We start from the raw sequence: 13,382 nt of genomic DNA, 5'->3' as shown, positions 1-13,382 counted from the left end.
AAAAACGACGTTTACATTAAAAATGTATATTTTTAAATATTGTTTATCCGTATAATTTCTTGAGTTTTTTACTTTTTTGAATGACAACATAGATCTATAATTTCCTATTCCAAAGCAGAATAATTTTTTGAGTATTTTGATATATAAAAATTGAATTTAGGGCGAGTAATTAATGAGTTATACGTATTTAAAGTTTAGTTCGCGGAGTGGAGTGGTATGGGGTTACCCCGCAAAATGTTTGTCCACTACTCCGCTTGTCTAAACTTTAAATAAGTATAACTTATCAACTACTCACCCTAAATTCGAATTTTATGTATCAAAATACTCAGAAAATTATTCTGCTTTGGAATATGAAATTAAAACACTATGTTGCCATTCAAAAGAGTACAAAACTTAAGAAATGATACGGATAAAAAATATTTAAAAATATACATTTTTAATATAAACGTCGTTTTTTAACATCTTGAAACTATGTAAAAAAATATTTTCAAAAACATTAATACTTTTTGAAATAATGAGTGTTGTTTGATAAAAGAATCATCCTGTATAATGATTGACAACTTAAAATTTTAATAGAATATTTTTTTATACGGTGTTATCTATAAAAAGTATTATTACCTATCAGACGACAATATATGTTTAATAATGATAAAGTATCCGTTCGTTATATAAAAAATAAATATCTAACGTACCCCTAATGTTCTGTTTTGGAACAATTATTATTAGCCTTATAATGATATGTCATACACGTCAACCACACGTTACATAAATGCTATTTTTTATTCATAAACTCAGGCATAAATAATAATGAGGGGCTTAAAAGTAACATTTGTCTATTTATAATATTTTCTTGCGGATAAGCTGGCTTTTTTTAAAATTTAAACACAAATGCAAAGCTTCTCTACCTTAATTTCGAGGGTATAATTAAATCCAATTTAAATACATTATTTGACTATTAAATTTGATTTTGTTTTACGCACTTTATAAGCATTCGAAATTAATATAATGAGTATAATTCAAAATAACTATGAATTTCGTGCATTTAGATTGTTAAGATACTTTCGGTTAGTTTAAATTTTATTTTATTTCATCAATAATACAACAAATAATATTATGATTCTACAGCAATAAATGTATTTATTTTTGTGTTTGATAAAATTATATTATTATATCGTCGAATGGTATGGTTAAAATCGAGTAGAATTAAAATTACTACATGTTACAGAAATCTAGGAAAATCAATTGATTAGAAAGTTATATATTTGTGGTCATGGTAATCACGTAATCGTCATTAGTAGCAGTCGCTTAACTAAACACATTTTAATAAAAATTTTCTGTTTACAATAGTTATTTAACTGTACAGTTAATGTTAAAATGTATAATTATTATGTAGTAAAAAAAAAATATACACAATCATATATAATATATTCAGTACTAATTATTACGTTTCTTATATTGCCTTCATTCGTTATACATATTTGTGAAATAAACCAATGAAATACATCAGCCATTTTGATTGTGTAACTTACTCACATATTTCGTATTTCAATGTATTTTAAGTGTTGATAAAATACAGTTTTTTTGAGATTCCGATAAAATTAAAATATGAAATTGTGTGTAGCTGAATTGCCTATCTAAATCGCCGGGTTACCATAATAATTTACACACAAATAGAATGCATGTCTTAAAAGATAACAAAAAATATAAAAAAAAAAAATGTTTCATCAAAGGAATTGTCTAATAATATATATTTAAATTATTATGAATCAACTTTTTTTTTATATAATTTAATTATATACTATTGTGGTATCTATTATATTAATTTATAAACAGATATACTGTATTAAAATATCCAAATAGATAATATCCTATCTACAGTTAAAATAACTAATAGAAAGGCAAAATATGAACTAATAATTTTTACTTTCTTGATTTTTAATCAAATCATACACACACATTCATCATTATTAAATGAATACATTCATCTCTCCGTTCATACACTAAAAATATACAAAAGTTAAATATCCAGTTTGATTTAATTATGTTGAAATTGTTTAGCATTCCAGTAGTAAGGTTAATTGCGAATTATGTCTTCAAATGGTGAAAAATACAACGTCACTTTTTACAACAATTCGTTATATCCTTGGCGTATTTTCATTTATCATACTATCCACAACGCACTGATAACTTTAAATATTCGAATAATGATGTATAAAATTAACTGAATTTTGTTCATGTCAGTCGTTTACACTTTTGAGGGCATAAAATACCATTTAATTTAATTTATATTGTACACGTTCGCGGAGTCTCAGCGTCCTCTTCATTCACCACCAGGTGCTGCAGCTAGTTCAAACGAATTGTGCTTATAGAAGTGCGATAGCAATACAATAATAAAATTACACGTGTACAGATTAGTACGAATAAAGGCCGTAGACATTATTTTATAATGTCATAATGTATTTAATCACGGATTGGCGACGAAAACGACTACGATGAGGCGTTCTATGTAATAACAACTGGCGTGGTGGCAATGGCAGTGGCTTGACGATTTTTACGAAAACGGTCGGTTTTTTTCAACGTTTTTTTATTCTCGAACCCTTCGCTACCACTATTATTGCGCTCTATCGTGGGCAGCTAGCGGCCTTCGTGACGTCTATTAATAACGTAGAATTTATCGAGTTTTTCCGCGTGTTTTGGCGGGTCGTGGACCACCCGCACAAATCCGACCATTAAGACTATAAAAGTAATTAAGCCGGACGACCGCGTAAGGGATGTGCGTTGTTGTATGAGTGGGTGTGCGTGTAGGAAAGGAAGAGTCGGGGTGTGAATAATATTGTTTGCCCCAAAAGAAAGCCGTTAGTGACAGCTGTGTTTTTTTCGCGAGTCGCGTCGTCGTGGTGTAAATTTTAATCCCGGGTCGCCGTGGCACGCAAAAATACTTTCGTTTCGTTGTGAATGTGTGTGTGTGTGTGTTCAATCTCGTACCCGGCAAAGATCCAAAACAAATAAACTGAAACGACGGGAGACGTTGAACGAACAAGACCAGAAAAAATAAAAAGAAGAATTCCGAGAAAAAGTTATACTTGGGTTTGTAGTTTACCCGCACGGCAACACCCGACAACATTGACGGGTTTCCGGCCGATAGAAAATGAAACGTTGCTTCCATTGCGAAATATAATAATATATTTAAACAAACTGAATAATATAATAATCGGTTTCAGATATCGTTATTAATGAAATAATGTTTCCCTATGCGTAATACGTATCTACGTTCAAATCGACATCTTCGTGTCGCCATATTGTTATGTACACTTATATTATTGCATTTTACTTTATGTTCTATTCCTAAAAAGGGGTATGAATTTGATTAGTATTTTAATACGAAGAAATACAATATAAATTTAAATTTTTAATACCATCAGCAAATATTCGGTAAAATTGTACTGTCAACGTTTGCATTGTACTAGAAATATAAGTAGACGCATTAAAATCCATCGTATAAATATGATTACTGTGTATAAAATATCGCTCAGGGGCATTTGGAAAACATATTTTATTATGTAATTATATTTATATATGTATATATTTCATTCTATATATTTTTTGTTCTGTGTTCTGGTGAACGTGTAGTTTAATTCTTAAAATCCAATACGTTATGTTTGTTCAGTATAATTAGATTTTGTTTATATTTGTGTTATTTCCAATCAAAGTTTTTCATTGTTTTTGAATCAAAGCGAAGTTATGAATGTATTGATTTTATAGTGATTTTTTATAGTATTACTTATTATTATTTTAATATTTTACATTGGAAAGCATTAAAAATACTTCAATCTTCAATTTTGTGATTAAATAAAATATAAACCATATTTAGCAGGAACGTTGGGAAGTCAAAAATAAACACTATCAGTATTATAGGAACGAAAAAAACCTAATAAAAAGGTTAACTATTCAATAAAAGGTTCATCTGAAGTTGTTTACAATAATAAAATAAAACCGAGAAAATAGGTAACTATTCTACTGTTCAGTAGGTGTCGAGTAAACATTATTATTGCGAAGTAAACCACTATAATATATGTGTTACATTATTTCAATTCAAAGATAAATCATTGACTACGAAAAACGAATCTGAGCGAAGACGACCACCATCGAATTTTATTAATTATTCATATTATTATTATTATGGTAACTTATGTTACTATTAGTACAATAGTAGAACGAATAATTCTTTGCTAAAAACTATGCATTTGAAAATATTTTATTTATAAAATATATCAATAACATAATATGTTAAAAGTTTCAAGTTTTGAGTATCTATATATTTAATTTTAAACCACAACAAAATAACTATAATTATTATTCTTCGTTTAAATATCTAATTTCGTCCAAATTTGAGCGTATAATAGGTATCTATAAAAATGGTGGATTTATATATCTGAATTCGTTTGGTTACAGTATGAACTACGAGAACTTATGAGAAACCTTGTATTACATTTTCAACGTTTTCTTCTATAATGTAATAATAAATGTATTCATCCACTACTCTTCTGATGTCTAGTATCAGTATAAAATATAAATAGTATAATACCAACCCCAATAACATGGTTATTTATGCGATAGTGTACTGTATACTCTATTGTATTATTTTATTACAATTTCAGACATTGAATAAATCTATATGATATATATATATATACTACATTGCGATATCGTGTTCATTTGAACAAAATTATAAGTTTCTAGGAACTGTAAAATAATAACATTTTTTATATTACACTAACATCCGGTTTACGAGAGAGATTCATTTTATGAAGTTGTATTAGACAAACAACTGATCATTAACTTAATAAGATTAGGTATACACAACGAAATCCACTTGACATAAAATAATGAAGGAGGTTTCAAATATATATATTATATTATAATAGTGAACTGTTTAATCAAAACGAGATACATTCAACACCTATTATACAGCAGAGCGACTTTTTTGGTTTTTTTATTATACGTTAACATTATATTGTTGTAGTCGTCTGTTGGGATTTCATAGATAATTTGAATCATGTAATTCTCTTTTTTCACAGTTAGATACGATGAGGTTGTATTTTATAAATACAATAATACTATATACGAATAAAAACACAACAATTTTTAAACCTAACTAAATTATTTGATTTTCAGTTTACATTTTCTCAGTTCTTTGAAATAAACACGTCGAGATGTCACACTTCTAAATAATAAATCATTTCGACGTAAAATACTATTGATGATTTTTTTTATTTTGAGCAACAAAGAAATATAATTAAATAAGTATTGTTTAAAACACAAAATTATTTTTATTTGCATACACTGTCGTTTTATTTATATAGCCGTTGCACTTGTGCATTATTGGTAAATATAATAATATTTTGTACATATTATTTATTATTTTTACTAATCATTAGGATTTTTTTATATTATTTTTCCAAACATATATTATTCTATGTATTTATGTTCACCTTTTCTAGTTTAAATAATAAATTACAAATAATTTTAACTTCACGGTTCTAGAGCTCACGAAAAAAATCTCAACCATAAAAAAATTAATTTATTAATAGAGAATTTTACGTAAAACGGTTTTAACAATTGAATAAAGTTATAAAATAGGTTATTTTTAAACAAAAGTGTATTTAATTAAAATCAAGTTACAGTAGAGGTATATATTTCTTTAGTGTAATTTTTATTTTACATTCAATACTAGCTACTTCTTCAAGACAAAAAACTGTATTAACTATCTTGGACAATTAAAGTACATATTATGTATGAGTTATTATTTAATTTATCTTTATAATTACATTTTCAAATGGTTTGGTGATATTTTTTAGCTAGGACACATATAGTGGTTACATAATAAATAATATTAAATTACCCACTATTTAACTGTTTACACTTAAATGGCTAGCTTCAAAGTATAACATTAATTACAAAATAATTTTCTTTCAAACAGTAAATGCAAACAAATTAAACAATTTTAATGATACGTATACATACTTGATGCGTACAATTTGAGTCTCGTTCGCAAAATATGTAAAATAATAGATTTAACTTCTAGTTGCACGTATTACTCACGACGGTTTTCATATTATACTATATGTTTTATTGTTTTATTTACATTGTTAACACTATTAGCAAAAACAAAAAAAAATTATCTGTTATTTTTAAAACGTTTATGTATAAAGGCACTGTTATGCTTTCGAATAACCGACGTAGTCATAATAACATTTTAAAACAACATTCAAATTAATCAAATATTATTACATCACATTTTTATTGTATAACATACATATTTTACCTTAATAAAATAGGTTTTGTTACTGGTCGTATACATACAACACAATATTTGCCCATATTATAATAGAAAATATATGATACACAGTAGTGCATCGATAAAATGGAAAATTGTTATATATTTATGCAAACAAAGCAGGCGAAAACACGTATAGATATCGAAAAACTGATTTTTAACCTGTCACCCATGAGATGTATTGAAATATGTATGATTGGACCGCGTCACGGTCCACTAATGTAAATCTCTTGCTCTGGGGTCGACCAAATGACACGGTGATGACAACGACAACACAACAATAATGCGCCCTACATAATATTATGTATAGTTGCGTAGGTGTTTACAAGCCCTCAATTGATTCAGATATGTTGTAGTGAGCACGGTATGGGGTGAACCCGGATCTCACCGAATAGTAATTACAATGACTACGGTGCACTATGCTGGAATTATGACGTATACACATTGTACAGCTGTGTAATGTAAAATATATTACAGGATAATATTGTATTTAATAATAAATAAAATACAATGTACAATAAACTTTGTTCATTTATACTTCACTATACAGAGTGATTCAAACGTGCAAATCTCTATTTCTCCCTTTGTCGGAAAATCCATTAGAATTTAATTTTTTGGAACAATAAGTAAGTCTGCTTAAAGACCATGTTTTAAGATACTCGGATTTATTTTACCACAAAAAGTATTTTGAGGCGATATCAAGTTCTTTTTTTCAAGCGAGAACCACCTTTTATTTTCAGTAAATAGTTTATTTGATAAATTTATTGTCAGTTTTAAAATACAGCTATTATAAATATTGAAATCAAATTACAGAGAAATACCATCTTTAATGGTATTAAAAATTTAAATTATTGAAAATATGATCCTTGAATAATTTATAAAAGATATTCTTTTATAATTATTTATTGATTAATATAATTATTTAATTTATCTAATAAATATTTAGGTATAAGTATGTTTAAAAAGTATTTCAAATATTTTCTAATACTTAAACTTTTTATATAATATTATATTTTTCTATACATCATATAATTTTTAAAGCCTAAATTAAAAAATAAAATTCTACGGAAAGTCAAATAAATTTTTTATGACTGAAGTTCAAATTTTAGCAGCATTAGGTTTTCCCGTGTGTGATAACAACATTTCTCCTTAAATGATTTTTGTTTTTATTGGTAATTCAAAATCGAATAATTGTAGAAACTTAAAATTTACTATAGTATTCTATTTTAATAAATACTATAATTTTAGTAAAAAATAATATGGACCAAAAATACTGTACTTTAATTAAAAATTAAACAATGAGTATTTTAATATTTAACAAGACGTATTTTAATCATACCGGCATATGTAGGTCGATATTATTTTCAGTTGATAAAAAAAAAATATTATAGCCACTTCTATTATAATATAAATCTTCTATGTGTAAACACGTTATAATCTGTAATGGGCTTTAATGGTCGTTTTGAGATATGATCCCATACTTGGCATATCAATTATATCATAATTAATACGTTACGTTCCCCAGTGTGCCAACACAGATAAATAATTGTTATTCTATTCTATTATATTAGAATACGTTTGTAACGTGATTTTATAAAGACGCTGTTAATGTGTGCGACGTGCGTTATTACGTTTCAGACCCACCTATCGGACAACCCGTACTGTCGCTGGAGAAACGACACTACACCATCGGAGACACGTTGAAAGGCAACTGCACGTCACCGCCGTCCAGTCCACCGTCCAACGTTACTTGGTACTTAAACGATAAATGGGTAAGTAAACCAAACTCGATCTAACCCTGTGCTGGGAAAAACAACCATTACCTAACCGATGGGTTAAGTCTATAAAATAATTTATTACATCGGTTGTTTTAAATTGATACACTTATGATTTATATGTAGTTACCTACTAAAGGATTATTATGATATTAAATAAATAATGCTTTCCTATGAAAAAACAAATTAGGTAAATTATTAACCATAATATTGTAATACAATTAAAAAAAATAATTATCAGGACTCGTAAGTTCGTTTACTAAAACCCGATTGAGTAAGTAATCAACTATATTCCTAAGAATGTTCAAATAAACATTTAAATTTAGAGTATACAAATTACCGAACAATTTTAAATTATTTTGTAGTTTGAAATTCATGAAAATGTTTCTTTTTATATTTGAGAATTGAAAATGTATTACATGATTTCCCATAATTATTTTTACTTATAATAAAAAAATTTAATTAATGACACATTAATTTTTTAGAAGTAATTGAATTTAAAATGTAAGTGTAATACTCATCGATAATATATTTATTTATCTCTTCAAAGGACTTTTGATATTTTTTTGTAATTCAAAGCAAATAATTGTATATATTATGTACTTGAAATGTTCACCAAATGTTTGAATGTCACTTTTAAATGTTATATAAAATTCCTTATATTCATAAGTATTTCATACTGAAACCGAAGAATCTTAAAAATTATAAGTACAATTTATTTTTAAAGAAATCAAATTTAAATAAAATTATTTATAACTTTATAGGAGTTTAAAAAATTATTCACTATACATACGAAGAACTTTACATAAGTTATTATATTTTATACACACAATTATATTTCCATATGCAATTTTTTTGACAAAAACTAAATCAATCTATCATACTAATAGAAAAATAAATTATTTTAAAAAAATATCAAAAACTTACTATAAAATGTATTTTGTAATATAGGCTGACAGACTGCATCCCCTCAAAATAGTGTTTCGTATACAATGATATATCATTGAATCTAAATTCAACACAATTATTACAGTAACACATTCAACACTTACAGTATAATAGAGTAGTACACACTTGTCACCTATTTATTCTTGTATTTCTCTATACTCTTATATTATTAAACTTAAAATTATTTTAAATAATTCAATTTCCAACGTTGGTAATAATTATAATTCTAAAAATACAACTATTTAAATAGTATTTTTTTGAATACTTTCAAATAGATTTTGTTTTTGCATCCACAAAACTATCAACTGTTTACATAAAACATTAACAATGTTTAATAATAACTTTATCAATTTGAGATTCTCTTTAAATGTGAACATTTATGAATGTATCAAAATAGGCAATATAAACCAAAAACCTATAAATATTTAATTATATTATGTAAAAATAACATATATGTATGTAAGTTATTATTTTTATCATATACAATTTTATACATTGAATCCAGTTACCTTAAAGCGAATTTCTATGTTATTCATTAATTAACATAACTTGGCAAGATTGATATGAAAATGCTTTATTTTTATTTCTTTAATACGTCAATTATATACACGTTTTTTTTATTAAATTTTGATTAAATTATCTATTAGATCAACTATATTAAGCTTCAAATTTATTATTAAATTATGTTTATCCGTATACTAATAATAGGTATTGACAAATTAAGTAAGACGTATATTTATTGAAATTTGTAAATTTTAAATTATATGGATATTATCAATATAAATGTAAATTATCAGTAATCATATTGTTTTTTCCTAACACAGACCTTAACCTACATAATATGCTGTAGTATAGTTTATCCGATATGACTATATTGATGATTGCTATATACAACAATATGAAAACTTGCGTATGACGACTTATTTAACGTATTATAATAATTTAATGAAAAATATAAGAAACTCAGTATTATTAAAAACGAATTTTTAAACTGAATTCATCAGTGTAAATATATATAGTATTATTGTAAATTAAGCGATTTGACACGTGTAAATTATATATTTCATAATATTTCTGAATCCATATATATTCAATATTGTAATTTTTTTTCCAATCAACTTCATAACCATCATGCAGTGATGCAAATTTACTGAGTGCTTATAAATAAAATATATTATATAATACAAATAAGTAAATAAAATATGTTTAAATATAAAAAATATTAATAACAAAGTAAATTTAAAACAATACATTGATGTAGCTCACATACGATATATTCATTCGTAGAGTGCACCCATACAACCTTGTAATAACTAGTCAAAATTTGAAACGTTATTTAAATATTTTGGCATAAATATATCACAGCTATAACTAATACATTTTGGTGTTATAAAAATATTATAGAAATATATTATAAATTATGACAAGAACATAATATAATTATAAATGCATTTTATAGTTTTTTAAGTTATAAAACATTTGAAAATACAAATAATTTATTACAACTTACTTGATTCATGACCAATTGGTTATTCTAAGTATGTAGGATATTGATTAAATTGCTTAAAATAATTTATAACTAAAATATGTATAAAAATTTTAAATGTTCAAATCTATCTTTACCATTGTTTTATTTTGGAGTAGTACACTATTTTTTTTTTTTTATTAATCAATGCAATCTATTATTATTGATCTCGTGTTACTGCTAAACACTAATTTATTATAATAGTTTTTCGAAAATAATACTTTACACTTTAAAATTTAAAGATATAAGTTAATACTCACAAAAGTTATACGAGTAGAACATAGAACAAAATATATTCAACTATAATAGAATTTTGTTTCAGTAGTACAATTTAATAACCATGATCTTACTTTCAGTTTACTTAAAAGTTCAAAGAAAACTTTGCACTTTTTGTATTATACAATATAATATACTTGAAGTGTCATAATATTGACAGATAATATGATTATTTATCTTTAATTATTTTTTATATTTTTATATTTTGATACTTTGATACAATTATTTTTTTAAGAATCCATGAATAATTATATTAATAATATAATAATTATTTAATTATAATTGATATATTTGACATTTTATGTGATTCCAAAACAATTTTCGTAACTTAATTGTTAATGTATATATTATTTTATATTAAAGTAAAAATTCAAATATTATATATAATCTTAATCTTCTTCTTTACGGTTAATGTATGATAACATTTTTCTAAGATTAAAATATCTAACAGATGGGATTGGGATACAATATTTCATTATAGTGATGTTACATTATGTAATATTATATAATAAATGTAATAGTTCTTCTTAGTTATTTATTCAAATATAAGGGACAAATAATATTTTGTCATCTAAACTTTTACAATCATATTACCGTTGTGGTTAATTATTATGGCAGGCAATGCAGAGGAATTAAATTTGACTACGTTTAAACTTTCGTAAAGTGGGATAATGAATATGTCATAATGAATTAAATATCCTCTAGGAATTAAGAGATAACGAATTTGAGTTAGCGAATTAGAGATATGGCGCTATAATATAAAGTCCAACGGACTTGCGATTAATAATAACAATAATAATAAACAAAAAACGGCACTGACGGTTGATATGAATTTTATCAGTTGTGATATTATATAAAACAGTCTTAACCGATTGGGAAAACTTGCCATTCTCGTAGTGCTAATATAATAGTATTTACTGATGCGAATTCGTATTTACGAAAAATCAACTAAAACCAATATCATTTGCATTAAAATAAAAATACCGCCAAACATCACAACCACGATTTATGTATTAGCTAGTACGCAACGGTTAACAATCACAGAAAAACACTACTTACACGTCGTAGATACGGAACACAACGGACCAGCTAAACATTTATTTTCCATAATAGTTTAAAATAGACGTTTGTATTATATGAATACACAGAGAGCTGGCGCATTATATTGAATAGAATTTGAAGGGCACTTGAACTCCACCGCATTTATTGAAATTCTAGAGTGTTCTGCACGCAGAGTAAAACCGTATGTGTAAAGACAAATTTACTGTTTCATGTTTTAGACGTGTAAGAGAAATTTCGAACAAGTATCAGACTGAGTGATGTCTACGCCTTAAGTACACATACATGCACACATAAACCAGCGCAACTTGAAAACTAGGCAGTATATAATATGTTGCCGAACTTGGTTAATTGTAATAAGTTCAAAAAAGTATAAATATCGATGATAATGGGAATTAATCCAGTCGTAACATCACGTTGTAAACAATATGTATTCCGTTTGGGAACGGTTAAACATTTATGCTGTATGAGTGAATATTTTTTGAAAATAAATATTAACCTATGCCGGTGCCGTACTTGAACGCAAAAATACTATAATTTACAAACTACGAGCTAGGTATATTGTTTTAACCGTTCGACGATTCGATATTCTTAAAAGTAATTAAACGATTATTATTATTATTATTATTATACGAACACGTAATAATATTATGATAAAAAAAAACACGGGAAGTTAAGCCAGGCTTTGTGTATTATAATTATGTACTCACGTTAGATTAAAAAGAAATTTGCTTTATTTGTTTCTTTACAATATCGCTATAGTATACGCCGCAAATGCACGTGTAAACTTTAATTTCTAGTCGTTTTTACTCTGTGGTTTATGAGTTCAGGAACACTTACATTTTAAGGTATCTTTATATTTTAAATATCGAGATCGTAATAGCTGAGATAAGAAACTTTTCTAGATTATACACACATAATTAATATTATATAGTGTACTTCAAAATACCTGTCACGCTATGCACGCCTGATGGGCACATTCCGTATAAATCTACGATAAATTATGATGATGTCAAATTGATAATTTATTATTTTTTAACATCCGAGAATGTAAAACTGCCGTTAGTGCACAATATAATTTTCAGCGTGTGACCTTCTGGAATTTGGAAGAGTGTTGTTCGTGATTATTAGGTATACTGACTTGTCTGACTTTATTGATATATTTATATGTATAAGCATATAGTGCCTTCAATAGCATAATGAAAATATTATAGTGTGTCTTGTATTAAACAATATTTAATATTCCCGAAATAATATGTATAATAACTGTTAATATACATGTATAGTATAAAACTTTATGGTTTTTACAATTAAATGTTAATTTAACTGATACAAATTCAATTTTCACATCAAAATTGTATTTTTAAAAAACTTTTATTACTAAATATGTATTTTTATTCAAATTCTTTAAGTTAACTTTTTCCAACATTACATGATTATGTTTAATAATATGTATGTTACC

The 13,382-nt window shown here is 25.8% G+C and overlaps 1 protein-coding gene across 1 annotated transcript in view; it reads left to right on the top strand.

Annotated features, from left to right (window-relative positions):
* The window catches only part of LOC113553616, a 76,045-nt gene that overhangs the window by 50,546 nt on the left and 12,117 nt on the right, over positions 1–13,382 (top strand). Inside the window, exon 4 of the mRNA XM_026957023.1 lies at positions 7,976–8,109. Within this exon, the coding sequence (XP_026812824.1) occupies positions 7,976–8,109 (134 nt within the window). The remainder of the gene's footprint in view (positions 1–7,975; positions 8,110–13,382) is intronic.

The sequence above is a fragment of the Rhopalosiphum maidis genome, chromosome 2, assembly GCF_003676215.2.
Source record: "Rhopalosiphum maidis isolate BTI-1 chromosome 2, ASM367621v3, whole genome shotgun sequence".
NCBI classification, from domain to species: domain Eukaryota; kingdom Metazoa; phylum Arthropoda; class Insecta; order Hemiptera; family Aphididae; genus Rhopalosiphum; species Rhopalosiphum maidis.
This window is presented reverse-complemented; position numbering and strand designations above follow the sequence as displayed.